The following is a 27,181-nucleotide window of genomic DNA, read 5'->3' as shown; positions in this document are numbered from 1 at the left end:
TATATCAAATCAAGCGTTTCAGACGACTCGGCTCTGGTCTGTTTCCACTGGGCCACCCACACTATGATGGAAACTCTGGCTCAGTAGCATGAGGTCTCATTGGAAGGAAAACCCCTTCTCCATGCTTCAGTTTGTGCATGCTAGAGGCTTTCAAACTAATCAGCTAGCAGATGCTGCCCCCTGCTGGCACATTGCTGTATATGCTGTACACTGTCAAATTGTGAGTTTATTAACTTAAATCTGAAACTAAAACAAAAAGCTCCACACGCTATATCCTGTTTAACTATTTATATATAATAAACAAACAACATATTGTTGATTAGTGAACTTTAGAGGTTATGGTAGGTTCATTATTCCTTCAAAGATTGTACTTGTAATTATGTTATCACTTTCTTTAAAAATAATTTAAATGTAAAAAGGTTTCGGTGTGTCTTCTCCCTTATTGCAGATGTTTGGACCCATCTCCATGATGTCCTGCTTCCAAAATATTCCAAAGAGCTGAACGGAGTCAACGTCATGAGCGGGCCGATATTTGATGAAGACTACGATGGAAACGTTGATGCACTCAAAGCCATCTCAGGGTAAGTCAGCAACGCACACTCCACCAGATTCACATGGGCTGAACATTTTTTATTATGTGAGCAAATAATGTGCCTAATATTCCTACTGGGATTTGCTGTCAGAAAAAGTGGAAAAAGCACATTACATCCTCAGAGAGCCCAAAGTGACATTTTGATTTAGCTTATAATTCATTGTTATTATATATGACAAAATTAAGCTGGAGGAGCGTGTGGGAGAGAAACCCCCTTTGGAGGGAACTTTGGGATTTAAGCCTTTTTAGACCATTTACATGCACTCAAACCTACACACTGAAAGAAAGGGAAATCCCCCAAAAGCCTCATAGGACTTCTAAGTAACTATTTTGTATGAAAGGATTGAACATTACCAGCTTGTATAGTATGTAGTTATTTTTCCTGCACAAATGATTGATTAAAAGAGGCTTTCTATCGAGTGGTGCATCAGTTTCTTGAACCCTGTGATCTCGTGTCTCTCCAGGAATGAGGCTCCTGTCCCGACGCATTTCTTCGTGATCCTGACCAGCTGCAGGAACTCGACCTTCAGCCCTGTTGGCTGCAAGGGTCCTCTGAGGGTCAAGTCCTTCATCCTGCCCCACAGACCTGACCACACGGAGAGCTGCGCTGTGAGTAACACCGCTCACTCCTTTCTGCACCTCACCTCAGTGGAAACAAACGCCTTAAAGGTCACCTATTATGCAAAATCCACTTTTTCCTGTCTTTTATACATAAACATGTGTCTCCTCTGTGTAAAGAGGTTCTGAACGTTTCAGGAAAAAAAGATTCGCTTACTTTTTGTCCTGAAAAAAATAAACCTGTCTGAAAATGAGCTGATCAGATTTTGGCCACTTTATGATTGTTGCAGCCAATTTGATGTATTTTAATATTTGTATATGAAGGTGCTGTGATACTACTGAATTGACCTGGGCATAGGCGGGGACTCAGCCAATTTCAGGGTACAGCCTACTATTTGGGGAGGATACAAGTGCACAGCATTAGGGATTGGGAATCACCAGAGGGAAGCCACACAGTTTTTCAACCGTGCGTGTTTTCGCTTATTTTCTGTTTGTTTTGAGTTAATTTCAGTTTATTTCTTTATCACAGTTAGTTGTTTTTATCAGTTAAACACCCGGCTCTTGTTTTGCTGTCATCATCCTGCAATCCAAATAAACATCTTAAATGCACTCAAAGAGAAGACCTGATTTGCTGTCAACACCACGCGTCTGGAAAAGCTTCACACCATATCCCTCACTGGCAAATATTTGTTGTTCGGTTGCCTTTACAATGATGTCATAACAATGTTTTTGGCTTGTGTAACCATTAGCCAATCAGCAACCAAGGTACCCCCCCCCCCACCTTATCACCTGAATCTCCTCCTAGTGCACCATTGTGTTCTTTTTAACCAAATATCTCGCAGAGGGGCGTGGGGAGGGGCTCCTTATTTTCATCTAAAGTAACAGACAGAGAATCAGCACTTTTGAAACAGGGCTGAAACAGAGGGGATTATGGGTAATGCTGCAATTATCTGTCTGGTATTTGGAGCCAAACACTTCGGAGACATGTTTTATATATATCTGAGACCTATAATATATTGATGAAAAACAGTATAATAGGAGACCTTTAATACATTTTCTTTGCTCCTCTTTTCCCTTTCCTTTCTGCTCCCCCCTCAGAACGGGTCAGACTTGTCGTGGGCGGAGGATTGGCTGCAGTTTCACACGGCGAGAGTCCGAGACATCGAGATGCTGGCCGGACTCAGCTTCTACCACGACAGGTTATCAGTGGAGGAGACGCTTCAGCTGAAAACGTTGCTACAGACTGCTTAAAATCTGAGACTTTATCAAAATTAAGATTTAATTTCCAAAGGAAGCCATATTGTTCTGCACACCAGGCCTCAGTCCACATGGACACAGTTAACGGGTGCATTCGTGTTCTGTGTTAAAACCAAATTGATCTGACTTAAGCTCCATCCAGGTTTTTTTTCATATGTTTGATTTCATTGTAAACATTTCAGATAAGTCCATGTGTGGAAATTGTATTTTGTTTTTGATAATGTTTTTATAAAATGAATCAAAAAGCTCTGAACCAAAGACGCCGTCACATCTGCTGAGTGGCTCCAAAGTATTGCCTCGTATGGGAACAAAATGAAAGGGAAACGTTTATTGATGAAAGAAGAATTTATTTATAGAACACTTGCTTTTATTGGCAGGGGCTCTTCAGGAAACACATGACAATCTGGAAATTATTTATGTCTGCTTCCACACATCTGGAGAGCTGCCTGCAGACAGAAAACAAAAAACATGAAGTTTTACTGTTAAAAGAAAACTAAATATTTTACCTGCCAGATGTTGCCATTGTTTGTTCATGCTTGTTATTTTTCTATTTTCTTCATTCTTCATACATACATTGCTGTTTTTTGTCAAATTGTCAAAGTAGATTTGTGTGTGTGTGTGTGTGTGTGTGTGTGTGTGTGTGTGTGTGTGTGTGTGTGTGTGTGTGTGTGTGTGTGTGTGTGTGTGTGTGTGTGTGTGTGTGTGTGTGTGTGTGTGTGTGTGTGTGTGTGTGTGTGTGTGTGTGTGTGTGTGTGTGTGTGTGTGTGTGTGTGTGTGTATTGATGGATAATGAGTCACATTTCCCCTCTTTGTTTGTCTTTGTGGTTAATTTACATATTTGTAAAGCTATGTTTGCCTTTGTAGTAGTTTTCAAATCATTTTTGTGTAGCTATTTATGTTTTTCTGTTCATGTTGTGTCTTCATTGCAATGATGTGTCTCTTTGATATAGTTGTGCATCTCTTCATGGTTGTTTTGCCTCTTTATTGTTGTTTTGCGTCTCTATACTTTGCATCTCCTGATCATTTGTACTTTCGAATCATTTACGTTTAGTTTTTTATCTGGTAATTGTGCATCTCTTCATGGTCATTTTGCTTTTATTGACATTCTGCAGGTAAACCATAACTGTTGGATGTGGCTGTTCGTTGAGAAACTTTAGCTGAACTCAGTATTTAGTTTACGCTTGACATGAGAAGCTTTCTGCTTTTTCATTTGTGTACGCAAAAACAGAATGAGAACTTAATTTACAGCTGTGTGTGTGTGTGTGTGTGTGTGTGTGTGTGTGTGTGTGTGTGTGCGTGTGTGTGCGCACGCTTGTAGCTGAAATAATTTCCTGGGATCAACACACTTTCTGTCTAGTCTTAAATTTGCTCTTCCCAGTGACTGTCTGGAAGTTATTGTTTGTAAGAAAAAAATAAGGTTCAACAGATTTTTCCATCATCTATAGCAACTCATATAAAAACTCTTCTACACTGAATTTGTCACTTGTATATTTTTTTCTTCACCCATGACACCTTGAGATCAGGGCTGCAGAGAAACACTTTCTGCACACATGCATCATATCCGAAACAAAAAGTGTGATCAAACCACCCAGCCGTTTCTCTATTGGCAGTCTCAAGATTGCAAAAGTCTGACTTCACAAAGAAAGGAAACAGAGCTCTGTATGTTTCCCTCAGTGTATACAAGATCTGCCACTTCCTCAGGCTGACCACTCTGCTGCAAGACTGAAGGTAAGATGTTGCAGCTTTTTGCTCTGCAATGCTGTGACCCAGTTATCATTTCAAAAACCTGAGTGTGCTTTCCTTTTGAGGTTGTACTTGTCAAAGTGATACCAAGATGAGAATTAGCAAAAAAGAGCTGGTGTTGAGTATCTGTTTTCAAAGCTAACAATTGAGTAATCATAAAAGCAGAAATGACTGAAATGAAGTGATTGTTGCTTTTAGTTGTATAACATGTCTGTGACTGCTCTATAAGTGGAGGTCTCCTGTTCTCTATGCAGTGACGCAGTATCTTGTCTCCTGGCTGCATGCTGTGTATTGATTATGCCTTTTTGAGTCACATGTTGACAAAGCCATGTACAAATCTGCATTTTTTTATGTGTAACGCTTTCCTCTTGCCCTTAAGCCTGATTTACATGTTGGAGTGCTGTCAGCACATCAGTGAAAAGGAAATACAGAAATGTTCTATTTTGGTAACAAGTGCTTTTCCTTTTACCTTGTAACTATGCTTATTTTTAGCAACCAGGCACTTTTGTGACTGTGAAGAACTGCAGAAAAAATATTGAAACCAGTGCATGGTTTTGTAAATACTTATATGTATGTCGACACCATGCAGCTTAAGTAGGTGTGAGGTATTTTGAGATATTTTCATTAGGGTTTGTGTGACTCCTTCACGTTTTGGACCCTCAGTCACTGTCAGAGCTCATGGCGTGTGAGCGTGACCATGACAGACGTTTTTTATTTGGAATCGGTTTCTGGTGATGAGTCTTAGTGCAGAGCTGCCAGAGCTGACTCGAGATATGCATCTTGTGGGAAACTGAACTGAGACCTTGTGACCGGTTCAGTCTTTCTCATGACATTCAGACTCTGTATTTGGGTCCCAGTGTAACCAGTCAGGTGTCCCTTCCTATCAGAGCTGTGGGCTGATGTGAGTTCCCACCATAGACTGTATATATAGGTTCCCACCCTTTCTTCTCGGATGTGAACTCAGACCACCAAACCACAGCCTGAATCATTATGGTCCTTTGCATAGTAGAGGCGAGTTCTGAAATGACTTGCATAGACATGATGATCATCATACTAAAAGCCTACTGTCAAAGTGAGAGCACTTGTTTCTACAAATAAGGAATCCAAATATAGTGGGACATGGAGAAATGTCTGTTGCATCACAAACTTCCTCTAGAAGCCACAACATGCATTTCAGTTAACAAATAAGACATACTGTGGTATTTTATCACAGTTAAAGGTGTTTGTTGATCTTGTTGCCTGAAGACAGAGCCAGGGGGTGTAACAATATACAACACGTTCTCACTCCCAACCAAGAGTTTGTAACGGACAACGGCACGTCCATTAATTCCACAACCACAGACATGGATTAACATAGATTGAATACATTAATGTAGCCTTTGTTTCTGCTAAAAGAGGTGTCGACCAGCTGGGGCAGCAAAAAAATCGGCGAAATCGAGTGTGACTATTAAAAAATAAATAATTATTATATTAATATTGACAATAACCGTCGGGGAGCGTTCTCATGGCGTCTATTATCAACGCTATGGGAGGTCTATGGGACGCCCTGCACGTGGAAAACTGACTCTCAAGGGGTACCCTGTCCGTAATAGAGTGACGGGGAGGGGCCCTGACCGTCCGTCAACATGTGACGGGTTGGGAGTGAGAACGTGTTGCAATATACTGTATAAAGGCTGTAACTAACAATCATTTTCATTATCGATTAATCTGCCAATCATTCTCAAGATGAATAATTGAATACTCACAAATTACAGGTGAGCATGGAGAAATGTCTGTTGCATCACAAACCCACATTTTCTTTTAAATGAAAGTTCTTGTACGAATTTAACACATAAGACTTAACGTGTTATTTTGCTAGCTTTCAAAGTGTGTTTTTATCTTGTTACCTTAATCAATACATAGGCAAGCTAGCTGTTTCCCTCTGCTTCCATTCTTTATGCTAAGCTAAGCTAAGGCTGCAACAAATACTGTAATACATTTCATTATCAATTCACCTGTCGATTAGATGAATTAACATTAACATTAACAAATTACAAGCATAGAGAAATGTTTGCTGCATCACAACCTTTCTAGCAGCACATTTCCCTTCTTGCCTCATTTATATTTACAACATGAGAGAATCCCTGTGGCCGGTGCACGTCAGCAGAGGACAGATAGCAGCTGTGTGTCTCTGTGAGACGTGAGGCCTGATTACAGCCTACGCTGATGTTTTCTACAGCTTCCTGGCCGCTCTGGACCTATACATCCATGCTCTGGACAGTAACAAGCACAGGCTCTTATCTCCCAACACAGGCTGGCATCAGGCTATTACTCTCTCACCATGCTTCACTTGTCGACTAGAGTAAAGTGGTTATGTTCCAGATTGAAATGTCTTTAAATGAGACCCTCTTATGAGATGAATAAGAGCTGAAATAAATAATTTGACATGTGGCCATTTATTCATTATTTTGTTAAGAGCTAGATAATTTATACCATTTGGTTTTGTATATTAAACTTGATGCTAAAGCCATGAGCTTAGCTTACGACTGAAAACAAAAACGGTCTCTCTTGGACTGGTGTGCTACTAGCTTGCTTGCTAGTCTGGGACATAAGCTAACCCCAAAACAACATTTCTTTTTAAAACTTCAGTTTTACTAAAGATTATACAACCACACGCTAACATTGTTTAGTGAGATTTAAAGGTATCCGATTTGTCTACCTTCAGACAAAGCCTTTGTGTTTGCTTCCAATCTTTATGCTAAGCTAAGCTAACAAGCTCTTCATCTCCATTATAGATTTATCTGTCTGTCAATAGTGAAATATGTCCATCCAAGAGGATGTCTTTTAATGTGATGTTTTGTCAGTCCAAAATCCAAAGACTTAATATGATGAAAAGCAGAGACATAGCACTAGATGGACTAGTGGATACGCTGATTGATAATTACAGCAAAGCTATCATTTGACCAATCCAACAATGGTAAGAAAGCACATGAGCCTATTTCCCAAAGTATCAAACTCTAAAATAAAGCATTTAAGTCTGAATTGACATTATACAAACAACTACCTCTAATATTTATTAACAACATGTTAAGCTTCAAGTCATGATATTGAAGTAAGATTGAAATAAGTTTACTGGTCCGCAAAAAAAAAATCTAGTACACAGACGCACGTCAATCATCAATAATGCAAAGGTTGGCATTTGGTTTGTTTTGCAGCTCTGACATCAGTGAAGCCTCACTGCTCTTCCTGCACTTGAGGAAGCTTTTGGTTTGCCAGGAGACGGCTTTAATAGATACAAGATAGTTACTGACCTAATTATCATTGCCTTACAACCTTTATAAAGTCTATGCTTGCAACAGAGTTGGTGGTAATGGATTGATATAGCTTTGTAACTCAGTTCCAGTGCAAAGAAAAAGCAAGTAGACGGCATTGACCACAGACCAGAAGGAAATTCATGGAGGTGAAAATATGTATAGTGAAATTAAATTAAATGTACGGATCATGTGCAGTGGGGTGATGCTTTGTAATGCTGATTGGATGGGAAGATGAAGACATGAGCTGTCTAAAACAATGTAGGATTTTGCTCAGAAGTAGTCTGTTGTTACATCAGCTCCTGTGTGGTAGAGGTTACCCTAGATTACTAACCCTCTGCGTCATCAGGTCGCAGACTTGTACCCAGTCACTTTTCATGAGAACAATTATATTAAAATAGGGTTTTACAGTTAAATCATCCAAGTGGAAACAAACCCTCTGCTCAGGAGGTCCAGATATATCTGGCTCTGACGTGGACGGGGACACTGTGGAGATGACAATCAGGAGAAGGGGCATCTTACCGGAACGTACTAGAATAACCTTTACTCTCTCACTTTTACTCTTTCAGCTGTGGGGACTGAAGAGGAGGTCTGCGTTCAGTAAAGAGGGAGGGTTCAAGAGACGAAGAGAAGGAGGAGGAGGAGACAGGAACAAAAAGAAGCCAGTGAAGCAGAGAGAGACAGAGAGAAGGAAGTAGTGATACAGATGATCACAGACTGCTGCCGTTTAAAGATGGATTTAACATTTCTTCAAACTCTGGAGAGAGAAAGAGTCCTGGAGGTTCTTCGGAGAGACCAACAGCTGCGTACTATTGAAGAGGACAGGATAAGGTGAGTCATTTTGACTACTTTCATAATGACTACTGCATGGGAAATACTTCTTAATGATGCTGGAGGCATCATTAAGAAGTACTACCATCTCTCATGAATCATTATGAGACCAGCAACAAACAGTCATAATGGAAATAAGATTTTGTGGGTTTGTTGTGACAAGAAGCTTATAAAGAATTGATGTTTGTCATTCACATTTAAGTTTGCATTTGCTGACAGAAGATAATTCTTCTTTGTCTAACAGCTTAAATACATACTGTATCTTCAAAATGAACAGTTGTATATCAATTACTCCATTGAATTAATGAATTATTGCAGGAAACGTTTTTCATATTAATCCATAGAGAACAAAGAATACAATTAAAATAAAGTCTTGATGAATTTATTTTAATAAGGGCCCAATTTAAAAACAGCAAAACTACATCAACACATCAGTTTACAAACTCTTACCCTGTCACCCAACCCATTAATTATATCCAGTCTTATGTTAAATACCTCCTAAACACATACTATGATATTGAATCCTTAGCTGGTGAAAAATCCTGTTAACCCCTTTTGTTGACTATCTTTCCTTTAACAATTCAAGGTAACACCAGTTGAGTATAAGTGATATGTAAATGGTCATTTTGTGGGTGGAGTATTCATTTAAAGTTTGTGTTTTCCTCCATCTTCATCTCAGGAGGATGAAACATGACCTCCAGGAGCTTCGGAGGAGAGGTGCGAAGAGTTTCTCCCGGCAGTACGGTGAGCGGACCTGCGCTCGCTGCCAGAGGCCTCTGGGAAAACTGTGGAACTCCGGAGCGGTGTGCCGCGGCTGCAGCCACCGCATCTGCAGCCGGTGCCGCGTGGGAGCGGAGGACTGGAAGTGCACGGTCTGCCACGCTTACAGGTGCACATGCTTACTACAACTATTAAAGGGGACCTATCATGCAAAATGCACTTTTTCATGTCTTTTATACATAAATATGTGTCCCCGGTGTGTCGGGGAACTCACAAAGTGTCAGAAACAAAACCATCTCTCTTTTCCTCCGTGCCCAAATCTCTAAAAACGGGGGTACAACGGAGCTGATCCAGATTTGCTGCTAATATGAGGTAATATCGGAAATGTGGGCTGGCTTTACACCCACGGCCCTATCAGAAAGTTGCTATCAGAAACAATGCCCGACTGTTTTGGACATAATAGCCTACAGTCTTTGTTTACATTAGCAAGCATCGCTAACACTCAGAGCTAAGCTGTAGAGTAGTGTAAGAAGCAGGATATAAAAAGGAACTCACCTTGTGGTAAACCGGCAAGAGAAAAAGCCTTTGAGCTGCATACTCATATTAGCAGCAAATCTTCATCACCGTGCCTACGTCAACCACCTCCCCCCCCTGGCAGCATGTCCTCTACCCCCGCACCATCTCCCCCGTCTCCATCACCGTGCCTACGTCAACCACCTCCCCTCCATTCAAGAAAGCATCTGCAGTCTCCGAAGCCTGATAAGGATGTGTGTGTACAAAATGCAACAAACTCTTACTGATATGTGCTGGGTCAAGGCTCAAGGGCGTATGGCACTCTCAACTCTTTCCAGAACATGCCGGGGCCCTGCCTGCCTATAGTTTTGCCGATATCTGTGTTGATAGGTAATAGATTAAGAGCGGTGAATCATCTTAGATACAGGAAGCGCTCAAACGTTTGTGTGAGTTTATCTAATTTAGCAGTGATTCCATGTCAGCCACAGCTTGTTACAAAAAACATGACTGATACTGTGTTTAACAAACTTAAACTAGCTTTATTAAATGTCAGGTCTTTGGCAGGAAAAACATTTTTAATCAATGATTTTATCACTGAGCACAATCTAGATTTTATGTTTTTAACAGAAACTTGGATTGAACAAAATAACAGTGCAGCTGTTCTTATCGAATCAACCCCTCCCAACTTTAGTTTTATGAGTCAGGAAAGAATGCATAAGAAAGGGGGTGGAGTTGCTATTCTGTTCAATGATTCCCTTCAATGCAAGAAGACATCTTATGGGAACTTTGCTTCTTTTGAATATGTGGCCCTTCAGCTGAAATGCTCCCCTCGAGCTCTGTTCCTCTATAGACCACCCAAATACTGTGCAAGCTTTTTTGATGACTTTACTGAACTGCTGTCTATAGTGTGTATTGACTTTGACCGTCTAGTCATTGTTGGTGATTTTAACATCCATGTTGACAACCCCAGGACAGAGGGGCAAAATAACTGTTTTGTGTTCTTGATAGCTATGGACCCACTCAGCATGTGACGGAGCCCACGCACAATAAGGGGCACATTCTGGACTTAATTATCTCAAAGGGTCTGAATATCTCTAAGGTTGTGGTGACTGATGTTGCACTCTCTGATAATTCCTGTGTTTTCTTTGAGAGCTCTATTTCTGTTCACAAAAATGTTCAAAAAGAGGTAACCACAAAGCGATATTTAACTGAAAATACTAGGGAAATGTTTACTCAGAATTTTTCTTCCACACTTGCCCCTGCTAACATCTCAGTAAATGAGCTAGTAGATCATTTTAATTAAAAAATTAAAAATGTTATAGATGCCATTGCTCCAACTAAGGTAAAGGAAGTGTCTGGCAAGAAATTATCTCCATGGAGAAAGGCCATGACCGTGAAAACAGAAAAAAGAGAATGTCGAAAAGCTGAACGCAGGTGGCGAAAAACAAATCTCCAGGTTCACTTTGAAATCTATAAAGAGAGACTTGGCCTTTATAATTTGGAATTGAAAAACGCACGACAATCGTTCTTCTCTGACATCATTACCAAAAACAAAAACAACGCACGTGCCTTGTTTGGTACCATTTACAGACTAACTAACCCCCCAGTGTCAGTAGCCTCTGAATTTCTATCCACCAGGGCGTGCAATGATTTTGCCTCCTTCTTCACTGACAAAATTCAGAAAATCAGACAAGCAGTCAGTGCCTCTGCATCAGGAACAGCAAATGTGTTGTCTCTGTGTCCACCTAATATCAATTCAAACACCATGACACAATTCCATCAGATTAATGATAAAAACCTAGAGGACATTATACAACTTCTGAAATCCTCCTCCTGCTGCCTTGATATTATTCCAACGGGATTTTTCAAAGATGTTTTGCCTCAGATCTACTTCATATAGTAAACAAATCTCTTCACTCAGGTATTTTTCCACAGGCCCTGAAAACTAAACCTAAACCGCTCTTAAAAAAGAATAATCTAGATGCTTCAGTAATGAACAATTACAGGCCCATATCAAACCTCCCATTTCTAGGTAAAATCATTGAAAAAGTTGTTTTTCAACAGTTGAGTAATTTCTTGCATTTAAATAACTGTTTCGATGTGTTCCAGTCAGGCTTTCGTCCAAACCACAGCACTGAGACTGCTCTTGTAAAGGTCTTTAATGACATCCACTTAAACACAGACAGTGGCAGAACTTCAGTGTTAGTATTATTAGATCTCAGTGCTGCGTTTGACACTGTTGACCACAGCATATTACTAGACCGACTAGAAAACTGGGTGGGACTTTCAGAAACAGTTCTAAATTGGTTTGAATCCTACTTAAAGGACAGAAACAACTTTGTTTCTATAGGTAAATACACATCTGAGTTGACAAATATGACATGTGGGGTTCCTCAAGGCTCCATCTTGGGGCCTCTTCTCTTTAACATCTACATGCTACCACTGGCTCAGATAATGAAAAACAACAAAATAAATTACCATAGCTATGCGGATGACACACACATTTACGTAACCATTTCACCAGGAGACTATTCTCCAATTCAAACACTGAGTAAGTGCATTGAACAAATCAATGACTGGATGTGTCAGAACTTTCTCCAATTAAACAAAGATAAAACTGAGGTAATGGTTTTTGGAGCCAAGGCAGAACGTATAAAAGTTAGCGCTGAGCTTCAGTCTGCAATGTTCAAAACAACAGATAAAGCCAGAAATCTAGGTGTAGTCATGGACTCTGACCTGAGTTTCAACAGTCACATTAAAACAGTTACTAAATCAGTTTACTATCAGCTAAAGAATATATCTAGGATTAAAAGACTAATGTCACAGCAGGATTTGGAAAAACTTGTCCATGCTTTTATCTTAGGATTGATTTTTAAATACTTTTACTCACATACAAAGCACTAAATGGTCAGGGACCATCCTACCTACAGGATTTTTTAATCTCCTATTGCCCCTCTAGGGCATTACGATCACAGAGTGTAGGTCTGTTGGTGGTTCCCAGAGTCCACAAAAAAGGTCAGGTGCTAGAGCTTTCGGCTACCAAGCCCCGTTCCTCTGGAATCAACTTCCAGTGACGATTAGGGAGGCAGACAGTGTCCACACATTTAAGAGTAGGTTAAAGACTTTCCTTTTTAGTACAGCGTGCAGTTAAGACTGGTTTTAAACCCCCTTTTATACATCCTCATGGACCCTTCGTTTTATGGAATTGTATTTGTTGTACTCTAACTGTATTTGTGTCATTGTGTTATGTTTCTTTTTAAATTGGTATTTTCACATTGATCTTATGAGATACGTTTGTTGTTTTTACATTGTTTTACATTGCCAATTGTGTTTGTTGACTTGTGAAGCCCTCTGAGACAAATAGGATTTGTGATTTTGGGCTATATAAATAAACTGGAATTGAATTGAATCGTCAGTAGACTCGACTACTGCAATGGTGTCTTCACAGGTCTCACTAAAAAATCTATTAGAAAGCTGCAGCTGATTCAGAACGCCGCTGCTCGAGTCCTCACTAACACTAAGAAAGTGGATCACATCACTCCTGTTCTGAAGTCTTTACACTGGCTTCCTGTGTGTCAAAGAATAGATTTCAAAATACTGCTGCTGGTTTATAAAGATTTGAATGGTGTTAGGCCCAAAATACATTTCTGATCTACTGCTAAATTATGAACCATCCAGATCTCTCAGGTCTTCAGGGACTGGTCAGCTTTCTGTCCCCAGAGTCAGAACTAAACATGGAGAAGCAGCGTTCAGTTATTATGCTCCAAATATCTGGAACAAACTCCCAGAAACCTGCAGGTCCGCTGCAACTCTTTAAATCCAGGCTGAAGACTTTTCTTTTTGTCGCTGCTTTTAATTGAACTATTCATATCTTAGACTGCACTGTAACTTTTATCCATGTATTTTTTCTTTTAAAGTTTATTTTATTAGCTTTTCTTTTTAATGACTGATTTTAAATGCCTTTTTCTTAATGTCTTTCATTTTTTGTAAAGCACTTTGAATTGCCTTGTGTTGAAAAGTGCTATATAAATAAACTTGCCTTGCCTTGCCTTGCCTTACTGTTTAAGAAATAATCCTTGATGTGGTTTGATACTGAGTTGCAACTCAGCTCAAGTATTTCTAACCACTTTTACCTTGTTTTTCTCCACATTTAGCAGTTTTCTTTGGCGATAAAAACGTTTAAATCCTACTTTACAGCAACTGCTCATTTCCAAATGGACAGACATGGATGAGAGACTCTAGTACGTTAATAACTACGTGTGAGTGCTAATAATGTGATTTTGTTTTGTTTTTATTCCTCACAGAGATGTCAAGTTCAGGTCTGGAGAGTGGTTCTTAGAGGAGAGGGCTAAGAAGTTTCCTTGCACCACAGGTGTGTTTACTATACTCATTCATATTTATAACCTGAATAAAATGCTCACATTTGTATTAAGTGTCACTGTCCTCTTTTGATAGTGTGTAAATGTTTATCTTTTTGTCGATCCTTACAGACAAATATGAGATGGTTGGAGACAAACTATTAACGACCTACAGTGTGTTCAGGTACGAGGAGTTCTAACATATGTGTTCTTGAACATTATATGATTATATATATTTTATGAGAAACTTGAAAATAAAAGCCAAAGTAACATGTTTTTTGTTCTGATATTTTTTACAGTCACATATCAGTAGTGCCTCCGACTCCTCCGCCCTACTTATTATCAGATTATGCGTTTCTGAGCAGACATGGGGTAAAACACTGACATATTTCCATCTTTATTCCACATTTATCAAGTGTATGTATGGACTGAGTGCCAATTAACGATGTGTTTTGATCTGCAGGATTTAAAAAACTCAAAACCTTTTACCAAATCTATGGAGGATCTGATGGATTCCTTCACCAGTCATATTAAAAGTAAGTTTATGCATCTTTGAAACACTTCTTCTCATCGGTTTAATGGTCAACATTGATGAGCAATTATTTATGCAACACCAAAAAAAGTCAAGTATTTCCAGTGCGCATGGAGAGAACTTTTCAGAATTGGCAGCATCACTTCCTCTAGATGTTATTGCATATTAATCTGATGAGCAATGATTACCACAAAGGAAGTGTGCCATGAATAATATGATGCAAACACAATCCTGAGTTAATCAACTGGAGCAGAAGTTGCATAAAATAAGGGTCACAGAAAGTAACGACATAATGTATTGCATTGTTAAAAGAAAAAAGCAGTTTGAAATGTGTATCCGGCTTTAACTAGTTTTAGTTTTTCTCTGCAAGTTAACATTTATTCAGTTATTTCCTGAGATTTGAAGAGTCTAACTCAGAGGTGTGCAAACTACGGCCCGGGGGCCAAATGCGGCACGCGGACCATTTTGAATCGGCCCTCAGCAAATTAAAAAAGTATAATGAAATATGGCCCACAAATCAAACTTGTGCTTGTCTTATATTGTACTTCTTAAATAGAAGTGTAAAAATATATTACACAGTAGTATTCATGTGTTAAGTCAATTAAACGTGGAAACATTTTCTAACATATCTTAGTTGATAAGAAAAAAGCCCACTGACTTGAAATACACCCTTCCTATTTCTCATTATTATAATCAATCTTCTGTTTTAAGAGATGAGCTGCCAACACTCACAAGCATCATTTACCTACATTTGATTGATTTTGCTAACTTATAACTGAACTTATGAGGCAATATACCTCTAGTGAGTGGCCCAGCCCTTCATATATTTTTTTCTGTATGTGGCCGTTTGGACACCATGGTCTAACTTCTTGTTTCTCGATGCAGAGATTTCCACCTCTCAGAACGATGTGCGAGGAGACCTGCTGAGTGTGGACAACGACCAGAGAGACTCCAAATTGAGCACCCAGAAGAGCCTCTCTGAAACTGACATCAGCAAATCTAGCAGGGTACATGAGCTGCAACAAATCCACATATTCAGCTTTAGTGCCTTAAAATGCCAGTACACCTATACTGACTTTATGGGGTTTTCCCTTTTCCTGTACTGTGTTGTACTGTATAGGTTTTTGTGCATGTAAATGGTCTGCAAAGTTTTATTCCACAGGCTATAAGAATGTTAAATACCTGAACTTTTGAAAGGACATACATAACATTCATCTGTTTGCAACTCACATATATCATATATATATCAATATTCCAATTACCGTATATAGACTATTCTGCACAGTTTCTATCATATTCTGTTTCTATTATATTCTATTTTACTTTATTTACTTGTACTATTTTATCTGTTGTATTGTGTTGCACTGTTGGAGGAGCCTGTGACCTAAGATTTTCATTGTCATAACACACATGACAATAAAAGCCTTGAAACTTGAAACAAATGCTAAAATCCCAAAGTTCATTCCAGAGGCCTGAAACGCCTCGATCTGACTTTTTGTTTACTGCTGTTACACGGTGACATCACTATGTAACACTCGGACTCCAATTGGCTATCAAATGTACAAAATGATTTGGATCAGTATATAGGCCTACTTAAAGTACCAAAAGTGAAAGTCAACTCAATTTCAGAATCATCTCATCTTGCTAAGAAGGAATAACTGTTATTAAATATTAAATAAATGACCCTGCGTCTTTCTCCAGCTCTTTAAAGGCCCCAGTCTTCCAAACCTGTTCAAGAAAAGCAAAGACAGCGACCAGGAGGGCTCGTCCACCGGGGCGGAGGAAGAAACTTCCTGTGGTTCTGAGTACTCCGGAGGAAAGAGAGTAAGTAGAAACTGATAATCAGAGAAAAAAATCCCCCAGTGACATCCTGTGACGTTAGAAATATCACACTCTTATGATTTCAGCCCTCTAGCTCATATAAAAAATACTCTTATTGGCCTGTTCTCTAGTCTCAGTTAGTACAACTAGACATATCTTATATATTTTGTTGAGTTGGTCATTTACATTATCCAAAATGTTTCTTTCAATTATTTAAACCCGGAGAAATCTGTCATTATTTTCTGTAATCTTCATGCCATGTATTCGCTTTGAGCATGTGTCTGCTTTGTAGTTGTTTACCAGAAGCAGAATAACGATTACAAAGAATAAATTAATTCCCACATATTGATTGCCTTGTTTCATTAAACGGGTTGCTGTTTCCTGAAGCCAGAAGCTGTCAGAAATTAAATGTTTTAAACTGAACAAAGTGGACATTTTATCAGATTAACAAGTTGAGCAAACACAAATGCCAACTCCAATCACAGCCCCTTCTGGACGTTCATTTTCAGTCAAGCTACCAAGCTAAGCAACCAGAAAACACAGATGTTTTAACATGAAACTGCTATATTCAGTGTATCATGAAGTCCGGAGACCCTCAGTGGCAGAATACTAAATGTTGTGTATTTAAATGTTCTCAGTGGCAGAATACTACATGTTGTGTATTTGAATGTTCTCAGGGCAGCAGCTGCAGCATCCTCAGCACAGACTGCCTGTTGGAGAGCGTCAGCATGGACGGAGAGCTGGAGCTGGCTCTGTCCTACAGCAGCGACTCGTCCTGTCTGGAGATCACCGTCGGGTGCTGCAGAAATCTCTCCCACGGAGATGCCAAGAAGAAGAAGTGCCACCCGTAAGGATAATAAATATCACTCTCACTACAAAAACTTGAAATCTTGCCATGTATATTTGTCTAATATCTACTCAGAATATGTCTTTACACCTGATATAAGACACAATAACTTCAGAAATTAACACTGCAGTGAGATATCAGGTCTTGTTTTTAGACAATGCATCATCTTGTTAAGTCAAAAAATCTTATTTTGAGTTATATCTCAGATGAAACACATTCTGTTTTTACATATTTATTAGAAAATCACCAACTAATATCAGAAAACAGAAAACTTTGAGCATTTGCGGCTTTTATTGTAACACAACATTTCCTGATTCTGGTCAAATATAGTTAAAAAAAATTCTCCCAGCTAATTACAAGATCTGATTTATCTAAATATCCCTTCTCATTTCAAGAAATATTATCAAGCAAATTTTCACTTGTTCTATTGGCAGATTTTTGTACTTATTTCAAGTGAAAACAGCATGTTTTCAATATTGTTTAACTTGTTTTTGGAGCAGCAATTTTTCCAGTAATCTGAATGCTTGTTCATGTTTAGGCCTTATTTCATATCGGGTTAGTCAGCATCTTGATATTTATTTGTGTAGGTACGTCAAACTCTGCATGCTGCCGGGAAAGAGCGGCAAAATGAAGACGACAGTCAAGAAAAACATGACGAATCCGGTTTATAATGAAGTATTCAAGGTACAAACATGATTTTACCTCAGTTGTCTGGACAATAAATGTGCCACTTATCTCAAATTAAACAAAGTTCTTGGTCTGGTGTTTGACAGTTTCCCATAGAGCGCCACCTGCTGCTTGGAAAGAGACTGCAGGCCTCTGTGTGGCATTCAGGGACCCTGAGAAGGAAAGTGTTTCTCGGTGAGGCCCTCTTCCCGCTGGATGGCTGGAGGTTTGAGGACAAGACTTCCCAGAGCTTCAACTGGTACCCACTTTGTCACAAGGTAAAACTGAAAGGCACTGTGTTCAATATTAAATGAAGAGTACATCCCCAAATGCTAGTTGTTCCCACTTTGTAAGGTTATAATCTTACAAGAGATATTGATCTAACAATATAGCTTTAGATTTGGTTTTGGTAGGTGAATTTTATTACATTTTGGACTGAGACAAGGCAGAAGTTTCCCCCTGTTTCCAATTGTTATGCTAAGCTAAGCTAATTGACTGTTGGCTCAGGCCAACAGCATACAGTAGTTCTGAGGCGCTGTTTACACGGGAACGAAACGGGTTGTATCTGCTACTTTTCTCTTTCGTATAGCCTGTTAGTTCACACGGAACCGCGGAAACGGAACCGCGGAAACGGACCCCTCAAACGATAACGGGTCCCAAGGTGGATAGATCTGCGGACGGAACGCTCTGGGGGGCCAAACGGCTCCGTGTGTACGTGCTAAACGATAATTTCCTGATAACGGTGAAGCCATAGCCCCGCCTCTCCACACCTCTGCTGCTCACTGCTGTAGCATGGTTAGTAGCTACTGTCAGTAGATACTGCTACTGCTACTGACCATGCTACAGATGTTAGTGCAACATCTACAGCTCCTCTACCACAACCATCAGCAACAAGTGGACATGGAGAACTACATGAACTACATGTTGCTAAATCCACCGCGGAGAATAAACAGAAGGGCAACCAGGCAACCATGGCAACCATGCTCGGGGGTCTTCATCGTTGCTTTTGGTGTATTTTGTTGCGGAAGTACAGCGCCACTTACAGGCCCGGCATATGTACTACAGCGTCTCCAGCGGGTCGAGCGGTCTCGTGTGAAGGGACACGTTTATTGAGCCGTATCCGTGTGAACGGAAGACTTTTTTGATATCGAATTTGGTTCGTTTGCGTTCCTGTGTAAATAGGGCCAGATACAGACATGACAGTAATATCTCATCAAGCTCTCAAAAGAATGAACAAAAAAAATATTTTCTGAAATGCCTTACTATCCACTTAAGTGAAAACATTTCAACATAAATAATAGTATGACTAATACAGAAAAAAATCTGCTCATCTATGAAAAATATATTAATATTCTATCCTTCCTCTTATCTCAGAATTTATTGCAGGCCGCTTATATTTTTATTCTGGTAGTTTTTATATGAAAAAAGTTATTTATCAAAGATTTGGTTTTCCATTTGAACTCAATAATTTTAAACATTTCTGAATAATGCAGTTCTTCATCACATATTCTGGGATTGTTTTTGAGGCTGCATGTGAGTTTATTCCCTCTCCTTCTTGTGTTTCTGCGCAGGCTTCAGAGGGAAGCGCTGTGGAGCGACACGGAGGAGAAGTGCTGCTCAGAGTCAAGTTCTCCTCCTCCGAGCAGAGGGAGGTCATGCAGCTCAGCTCCTTCAAGAGTCTGCAGGAGAAAGACACACGTCGGCAGATAATATAACATGTGATCATAGTTTAATAACAACATATATCCACTTGATTAAAGCCTTAAATATTGAGAAAGATATGATATGATAGTTGTCCGTTTTGCACAAAAGTTGTTTAACTTCCATTTTTGTTAATTTATTAATTAATTTATTGTTCTTTCTTTTATTTCGTCCCTTACTTTCTGAAACCACAGAACGCATTGTACATCTTTTTGTAATGTTTGTGATATTGGGCTTAATAAATTAACTTGATTAAAGCTGCCTTGATTTAACACCAGCAACGTCATTTTTTATTTTAATGTCATGAATTATTTTATATTGTGTATTAATATTATATTAGAACATTTATCCATCATACACCTATTTATATAAATAAAGGAATTTTCTGTCATGAATTCTACAGCTAATAATACATATTTACTAATAAATAAAATAAGTATACTGTAGTTTCTGATATGATTACATGACTTATAACATCCCAAATCATGCAGTAGATTATAATGTGTTTTATGATGTAGTAGTTATCATGTGATGTCATTTATTAAATTAAACAATTCAATACTCCCAAACTTTTTAGAAAAATAGAGAAAACAATTAAGAACACATTTCCAGCATTACTTTACAGTACATTAATGAAGAAGTACTTGTGTAAAAGTAACAACACTGCCCTGCAAAAACAATAACTCTGTTACAAGTCCTACATTACAAATGACATGTTATAAAAGTAAACAGCAAAAGTACTTAAGTAAGTAAGTATTGAAGTAAAAGTAACTTCTGGGTTTGGAGTTATCCTATTAACGGAATATAATTACTGATTACCGTACATTTTGACTACTTCCTATAAACTTTGGAATAGTTTATTCTAAAGATCCATTGTAGAGTATCAGATTTTATAAAGTGATCAAGTGTTTTGTCTTTTCGTCATCTGAAAAACAACTCAAGCTTTCAGATACATGCAGAGAAGACAAAGGTATAACGCAGGATACAAATGTAACACTTGTTTGTGTGTAGAATAATTTAGTTTAAGGGGAATAAAATGCCCAGGTTCCATCACTAGAGGTCAGAAGAGCATCTCCTTCAGACTCCATGACTTCCTGCAGACTGAGTTTTAACTCTGCGCCACATGGCCATGGCCTTATCAGAGGTGCCTAACACCTTCCCTTTTATGCAAACACAGAGCAGAACACATGCGTCAGAGTGTAAGCACACCTCATTGTGGCCTTGCATGTCTCTTTGTGCGTGTGTGTGTGTGTGTGTGTGTGTGTGTGTGTGTGTGTGTGTGTGTGTGTGTGTGTGTGTGTGTGTGTGTGTGTGTGTGTGTGTGTGTGTGTGTGTGTGTGTGTGTGTGTGTGTGTGTGTGTGTGTGTGTGTCAGTGTCCGTAGGCCTTTGAGGTGTGTTGTGTGTGTTCTGGTGTGTGTGTTTATGAATGCATCAGAGTGCAAGTGTATAATAAGCGTGAGGGTGTGTTTGTATAGATATGTGTTTGTGTGTGTGTCTGACGGCGGGTGAGACCAGAAAGGAAAACTATTGTTAAATGCCATTCAGATTCCAAGACACTATGGTGTGATCCATAGACGTGCGGTGAGGTTCATGGCTGGTGAGGCACTGACTCTTTCAGAGTCAGATTTACAAATATTATATTTTGACCTTAATCGAAATATTCGGTTATTTTCAAAAGCTTTTTTAGTCTGATGCTTCAATTCATTTTAAACAGACCGTTCAACAAAAGGATAGGCCTACCCACAATTTAAATATTGGATTGTTCTTTCTTAGTAAGATACATTTGCATTACAATTGTGGTCTTACCTTGACTTGAAGATGAAGTCCATGCTATCCTTCTGGACAACAATCTCTATTACTTTTTTGTAAAAGTCCTCCTTATCTTCCTCTAGTTTCAAAAGTCTAGTTTGTTGTTTGCGTCTATACCGTCTCTGCGTAGAATAACAGTAGCAACAAGAACCTGTGGGCTCACTTGCGCCCCCTTCAGTGCGGCAGAGGTTATGGCTGCCTCTCCTGGTGCTTTTTTCATTGCCGTTGTATGATGAGACCAGCGAGCCTAAATATCATATATACGTGAAATAAGTTATTTAGAGACTATGGATGGCGAGGATAAATGTAATAAAGGGATCTACAAACATTACATTGGTGACATACAGTGAGATGGTGCAGGCATGCGCTTAGGGCTCGCTTTCCAGCCAGTTTATGTGGGGTGACGCATTCTGAGGTGAGGCAGAGCTCATCTGTGCCTCACCTCACCACACAGTAACTGGCTTGAACGCGCTCACAAAATAAGTGCCCGCGCTAAATTAGTGCCCGCGCTCCAGCCAGTTGCTGTGGGTTTACGAGAGGCAGAGCTCGTCCCTGCCTCACTCCTCATCGCTCCCCGTAGTTGTAGCGGAGCTCGGCCAATTTGCTGATTTTGACTATAAAAAGCGATTGGAATCAAACAGAAATCACATTTACAACACAGATCAGTGGAGACATTTTATTATTATTACTATTTAGTTTTTCTTTTGTTGTTTTTCCGTTACATTGGAGTATGACAGGTGAGGCTCTGCCTCCCCTGCCTCCCCTGACTGCACGTCGCTGGTGTGATCCCTTCTAAAGATTATTTGTGTTTGTTTATTGTCTGTAAACATGTATTAGGAATAATTCAACCTTTTGGGAAATATAATGATTCAACCCAACAGTGAGCAGTTAGCCGCTAACTGTTAGCATGATATCCATCTTATTATCTGGTTCTTGTCAAGTGTTCCCCAGAAGATCAAAATGTTCATTTAAATATGATAAAAGGCACAATATTAACAAAAGTGGTGTTAAAGTGTGCTAGAAGCTTCTTTGCAGCATTAAAGGCATCGTTCAAATTCAATTTCCTCCTGAAAGTGATGTTCAGCTAAACATCCATGAAATGAAATCACTGGAAATGAAACTGATCTGATTTTCCTAAACTAAACTCTCTCTTCACAGGAAGTGGTTTGACTCTCTCCCTCTGGACAATGAAGCCTTTCTTGTCTGGGTCTGTGTGCAAGACATTCTCTGGTTTCATTTGAAGAAGAAGAAGAAGAAGAAGAAGAAGAAGAAGAAGAAGAAGAAGAAGAAGAAGATAGAGAAAGAGAAGAAGAAGAAGAATAAGAGAAGAAGAAAAGAAGAAGAAGAAGAAGAGAAAAGAAGAAGAAGAAGAAAGAAGAAGAGAAGAAAAGAAGAAGAAGAAGAAGAAGACGAAGAAGCCTCATCCTCCTCCTACCTCCCCTCCTCTCCTCCTGCCGCCTCCTCCTCCTCCTCCTCCGCATCCTCCTCCTCCTCGCCCTCTCCTCCTCCGTCCTCCTCCTCCATCCTCCTCCTCCTCTCCTCCTCCTCCTCATCCTCCTCCCCTCCTCCTCCTCCTCCTCCTCCTCCTCCTCCTCCCCTCCTCCTCCTACCTCCTCCTCCTCCTCCTCCTCCTCCTCGCTCATCATCCACTCCTCCTCTCCTCCTCCCTCCTCCTGATAACACCTCCTCCCTCCTCCTCCTCCGCATCCTCTAAGAAGAAGAAGAAGAAGAAGAAGAAGAAGAAGGTCACCGGGCTGGAATTCTCTGTAAACTCGGGGTCACCATGGCAACAGTTGTTAGGACGCCAAACAGGTTGAGTGATGTCACCGTCCCTGTCACTCGGCAACGTCAGGCAGGCAAACATGTCATTCAGAAACACACTCGGTACTATAACATGGTCACAGTGCGTTATTACTGTAAGAGAGTCACCATGGCAACAGTTAACGAGCGCTGTGCCTTCCTTAATTGGCATTTAGCCCTCACAACTTTGAGAGTTTTTTGTATTGTACGCCAGTTTAGTATTTTAAAGGGCTTAAAATAGCATGCCAATATAAAATGCTATAACAATTGCTTTTTATTTTTTAAAAAGCCGTAGTGAAGTTTTGGTCAAAAAAGGTCATAGTATTGTACATGCTCAAAAAAGTAGTTCAAATACAATTTTATTTATGAAAATTCATAATACAGTATGTGATAACATGTGTAAAAAGTTGTAGTATGTAAACAAAAAGTAATAATATAGTTTCTTAAAAAATAAGTCATACTGTAGTATAGTATGTCGAAACATTTGAAAACATTTCACATTATACAACAGTAGTATGTCCAAAAAGTGCTCTTCATAAGTTCATGTGTGTGTGCATAAAGACAGGGACGTTTTGGTCAAAAAGTGTAGAAACAAAGAAACGCTGATGTGTAATCATAGATTTTTCTTTATTGCCAATATGTTGAACACCTCATTATAAAATCCTGTTCATATACAAAGGAGTGTTTTCTTACAGTAGAGGCTACTCTGGTCCAGAGAGAGATGTTCACTGTCTGTCCATAGTGTCCTGCGAAATGAAAACTCTTTGTAACATTCACCTCAACCCTCATTAGGTTTAACACTAAAATAACTAACGTTTGTGTGACTGAGCACCTTGGCTACGAAGTGAGGGCCGACCGTCTGTCACTGACCCTGCAGAGGGACAGCCAGAGAAGGCCACATCGGGGGGGAGAGCACAACACATGCTCGTCTCTCACTCAACAGCAACATGACGCAGAACAGAGAAATAAAATATATCAAACCTAAAGTGTCCCAGTCCACGCAGCGCTGCGAGGATAAAGACATTCCTCTGCATGCTGCGAACTGCATGGCAACAAACAAATCAAAAGTACCTCCATAGATAGCATTGTCCTTTACTGATTTAATGGCATGCAGCTGGATATTTCCTACAGTAAAAAATAATAATAACTTACAGTTAAATCTCTTTAATTTAGTGATCTGAAGGAAAACGTATGGAACATAAGACTATTTTGGTCAATATATAAAACATAATAAATGTTTTCATTGTCATTAGTAGATAGCAAAAATATACAAACCAAGATGAAATACCCTTTTTAATGTCCCATATACAGTATAAATATCAAGCTAGGGATGATTTTAAACTACTGTATAGCAATATTAAACATAAATGGAAGTGTTCAAATATAAAGGAAAATAAAAACAAATATTTTCCTGCTTATACTTTCCCCCTTTCTGAGTGGTCGCTTTCAACGACAAGCTGTCCTTTTCTTCCAACACGACAAACATGAAAAAGAAACGAGGCTTTGATTACATATCATATGTGCACATCATGAAACAATAAGAAATTTGGCTAGTCCCACTACTTCATCACACCGCTGGATTAAAACAATAATGATTAGGTCTGAAGTCGAACCAATTACACACAAATCAAACACAAGGTCTCAGACACTAAGAGGAGGAAAGGATTTGGCACTAAGTTTTCTTCTGAGGGTTTGCAAAGCTCTGCACACTCCCAACAGGAGTGTGTCTCTCTGTTTATACTGCTCCAGGTTAGTCAGCGACTGGTGTGTGTGTTATACATGAGCGTGTTTGTGTGTGTGTGTGTGTGTGTGTGTGTGTGTGTGTGTGTGTGTGTGTGTGTGTGTGTGTGTCCACGTGCCGAGACGTAGGGACCAATCAGAAAGGGCGAGGGGCCGAGGGACCCTTCTATAAGGCCTCGAACTCGTCGATCCTCTGCTTGGTGTTGCCCGATCGGATCTGTCTCAGCGTCTTGTATTTGTCTCGGCCGGCCCGGACGTTCTCGCTGTGAAGAAGGTCGTTCGAGGTGTTCTTGGACTCGTCACGCGCCTGAGCGAGCTCTGAGGTCAGGGCCTGGGGGGAGAGGGGGGAGGAGGGGTGAGAAACAAATCCAACAACTTACAATATTCAACCACTGATGTGCAATCTATTAAGGTAACAATGATCTGTAAATATATCATTTTACTACTCAACCAGTCTTCATTCTATAATGTTGCAATTATTTTATTTATAATACTGCTGCTACTTAGTTATCTACCTGAATGTGTACTTCTGTAAATTGCAAATATTTTAACTATATAATGTGGATGCCTTTGTCTAAGAGGGTTTTATTTTTGTAATGTATACTTTGCTGTAACAATGTAATGCCCCCCCCCCCCCTCACCGGGTCGAATAAAGGAATTTTTGATTTAGATTATTCTGTAAAGAGGTACATGTACTCATAGTGTCGTACATAAGAGCAATTTGTAACTACTCATTTTTTTCGTTTTATGCTACGTTATACTCATACGGCACTACATTTTGGAAGCCAATGTTGAACTTCTATCTCCACTAAATGTGTCTGACTGCTTCAGTAACTTTAAAGATTTGGATGATTAGCTACAATTAAATATAAATCAACTAATAAATAAACATTGATATATAATTATGGGTTGAGATATTCAGCAGCAATATATTAAGTAATTTAAAGTAGCTCGTCCAAGTACTTTTACTCTTGGTACTTACAATATTTTGATGTCAATACTTTTGTACATTTACTCAACTAAGATTTCTCAATTCAGGATTTGTAAAAGCTCATTTTGACAATTTAATATTTGTTCTTTGACTGTTCAGGTAATGCCTACTTCCTGTATCACTGACACTCAGTACTCTATAGTAAGGAATTACTCCTGGACACTTTTATTGTTGAAGATATATAATCCTTTTCCATCACGTTGTTATTACAGGAAGTCGTGCACATGCAAATGCAACAGCACTTCACTAGATCTATAGATCTATAGAAAAGCTGTCAGAAATAGTTTCACTGTATTTGTTTGTTTTGAATGAGTATTTGTTGTTTGTGTTTCTTGTCAGTTGTTTGTTACTGTGGATTTACTAATAACTCAATGATGTTCTGTGTCTATATGTGTTTACACTGACTCACCGATGTTGTAGGGACTTTTTATTGTGTACTATTTATATCAGTCTTTATCTTTTCCTTTCCCTTTATCTCTTATCTAGTCATTTCATGTGGTTTTATTTATATATTATATTTTCTCTTGTAGTTTTTTCACTCCCTATGTGCTTGGTTTGTCTACAATTCTACATTGCATTATCTTAATACCAAATTACAAAGAAACAGTTGTTGTCATAATAACATGAAATAAATACTATTGACAGCGTTTGTTTACCCTCAGCTGTTTCTGCACACGCTCGTTCTTCTCGGCCTCCGTCAGGCGGTCCTCCTCGTAGCGGTGGTCGTTGATGCCGTCGTTCTGCAGGTCGGCGCTGTTCGTGCTGACGTTCTCCTCGCTGACGTTCTCCTCGCTGTCGCTGTTGTAGTCCATGTTATCGAACATGGGGGGGGGAGGCGGCGGGGGGGGCGCCGTCATCACCATGTGCAGCTCCTCCCGGGTCTTTATCAGGTCGTCCTGCGCCTCCTGGGCCTGAGAGGAGAAGCAATAAAACACAGTCAGTTTAAACTCTATGTGGATGGGAAAATCCTTTGTTTTCAAGTTTCAAAGTCAACAAAATGAAAGTCAACAGTCTGATAGAAACTGCCTCCCTGGCCCAATCACGTTTTAAAAAAATATATATATATATATAAGATAAGGTAAGATGGAGCTTCATTGTTTGTTTGTTTGTTCACCATGTAAAGCGGCCTTGGGTCCCTTGAAAGGCGCTATACACATTTCCTCTATTATTATTATTATTGATCCCTGTGTTAGAGCAGCAACAGAATAAGACAGGAACACAGATACTACACATGGGATGATAAGAATACAAATAAAATGGCACATAATAATAAACATGAAGTAATAGTATGAATAGAATATATTATATTTATAATTTTGATTTGGTTTGGATTTAAGATCACAAGCTTTCAGGTTCAGGCTATTTATTTGTACCCGTAGGTAGATTTTGTTTGCAGAGAAAAAGACAAGGG

The 27,181-nt window shown here is 39.4% G+C and overlaps 3 protein-coding genes across 6 annotated transcripts in view; 2 read left to right on the top strand and 1 right to left on the bottom strand.

Annotated features, from left to right (window-relative positions):
• The window catches only part of enpp1 (ectonucleotide pyrophosphatase/phosphodiesterase 1), a 39,185-nt gene extending 35,303 nt beyond the window's left edge, over positions 1-3,882 (top strand). The window contains exons 21-24 of one of the 2 annotated variants that reach the window (XR_004571526.1): positions 449-581; positions 1,057-1,201; positions 2,249-3,061; positions 3,656-3,882. Coding sequence is in view for 1 of the 2 variants with exons in the window: in XM_034240157.1 (XP_034096048.1) it covers positions 449-581; positions 1,057-1,201; positions 2,249-2,401 (431 nt within the window). In the remaining variant the exon portion in view is untranslated. Of the gene's footprint in view, positions 1-448; positions 582-1,056; positions 1,202-2,248 lie in introns of both variants that reach the window. The other variant, XM_034240157.1, reaches the window with a different exon arrangement.
• Positions 3,883-4,107: 225 nt separating this feature from the next.
• sytl3 (synaptotagmin-like 3) lies at positions 4,108-19,706 on the top strand. The gene is made up of 13 exons (XM_034240142.1): positions 4,108-4,135; positions 8,010-8,271; positions 8,951-9,160; positions 13,809-13,876; positions 13,995-14,046; positions 14,162-14,234; positions 14,326-14,398; positions 15,280-15,401; positions 16,096-16,218; positions 16,893-17,062; positions 17,650-17,746; positions 17,836-18,006; positions 19,300-19,706. Exons 2-13 carry the CDS (start codon positions 8,147-8,149, stop codon positions 19,441-19,443), a joined length of 1,428 nt encoding a protein of 475 aa, XP_034096033.1. The 5' UTR covers positions 4,108-4,135; positions 8,010-8,146; the 3' UTR covers positions 19,444-19,706.
• Positions 19,707-23,644: 3,938 nt separating this feature from the next.
• ezrb (ezrin b) overlaps positions 23,645-27,181 on the bottom strand; it is a 39,528-nt gene continuing 35,991 nt past the window's right edge. For all 3 annotated transcript variants that reach the window (XM_034240139.1, XM_034240140.1, XM_034240138.1), the window contains 2 exons: positions 26,427-26,681; positions 23,645-25,110 (listed from right to left, as the gene is read on the bottom strand). In XM_034240139.1, coding sequence (XP_034096030.1) covers positions 24,946-25,110; positions 26,427-26,681 — 420 coding nt within the window. In that variant the 3' untranslated portion in view covers positions 23,645-24,945. The remainder of the gene's footprint in view (positions 25,111-26,426; positions 26,682-27,181) is intronic.

The sequence above is a fragment of the Gymnodraco acuticeps genome, unplaced genomic scaffold, assembly GCF_902827175.1.
Source record: "Gymnodraco acuticeps unplaced genomic scaffold, fGymAcu1.1, whole genome shotgun sequence".
In the NCBI taxonomy this organism is placed as follows: Eukaryota; Metazoa; Chordata; class Actinopteri; order Perciformes; family Bathydraconidae; genus Gymnodraco; species Gymnodraco acuticeps.
This window is presented reverse-complemented; position numbering and strand designations above follow the sequence as displayed.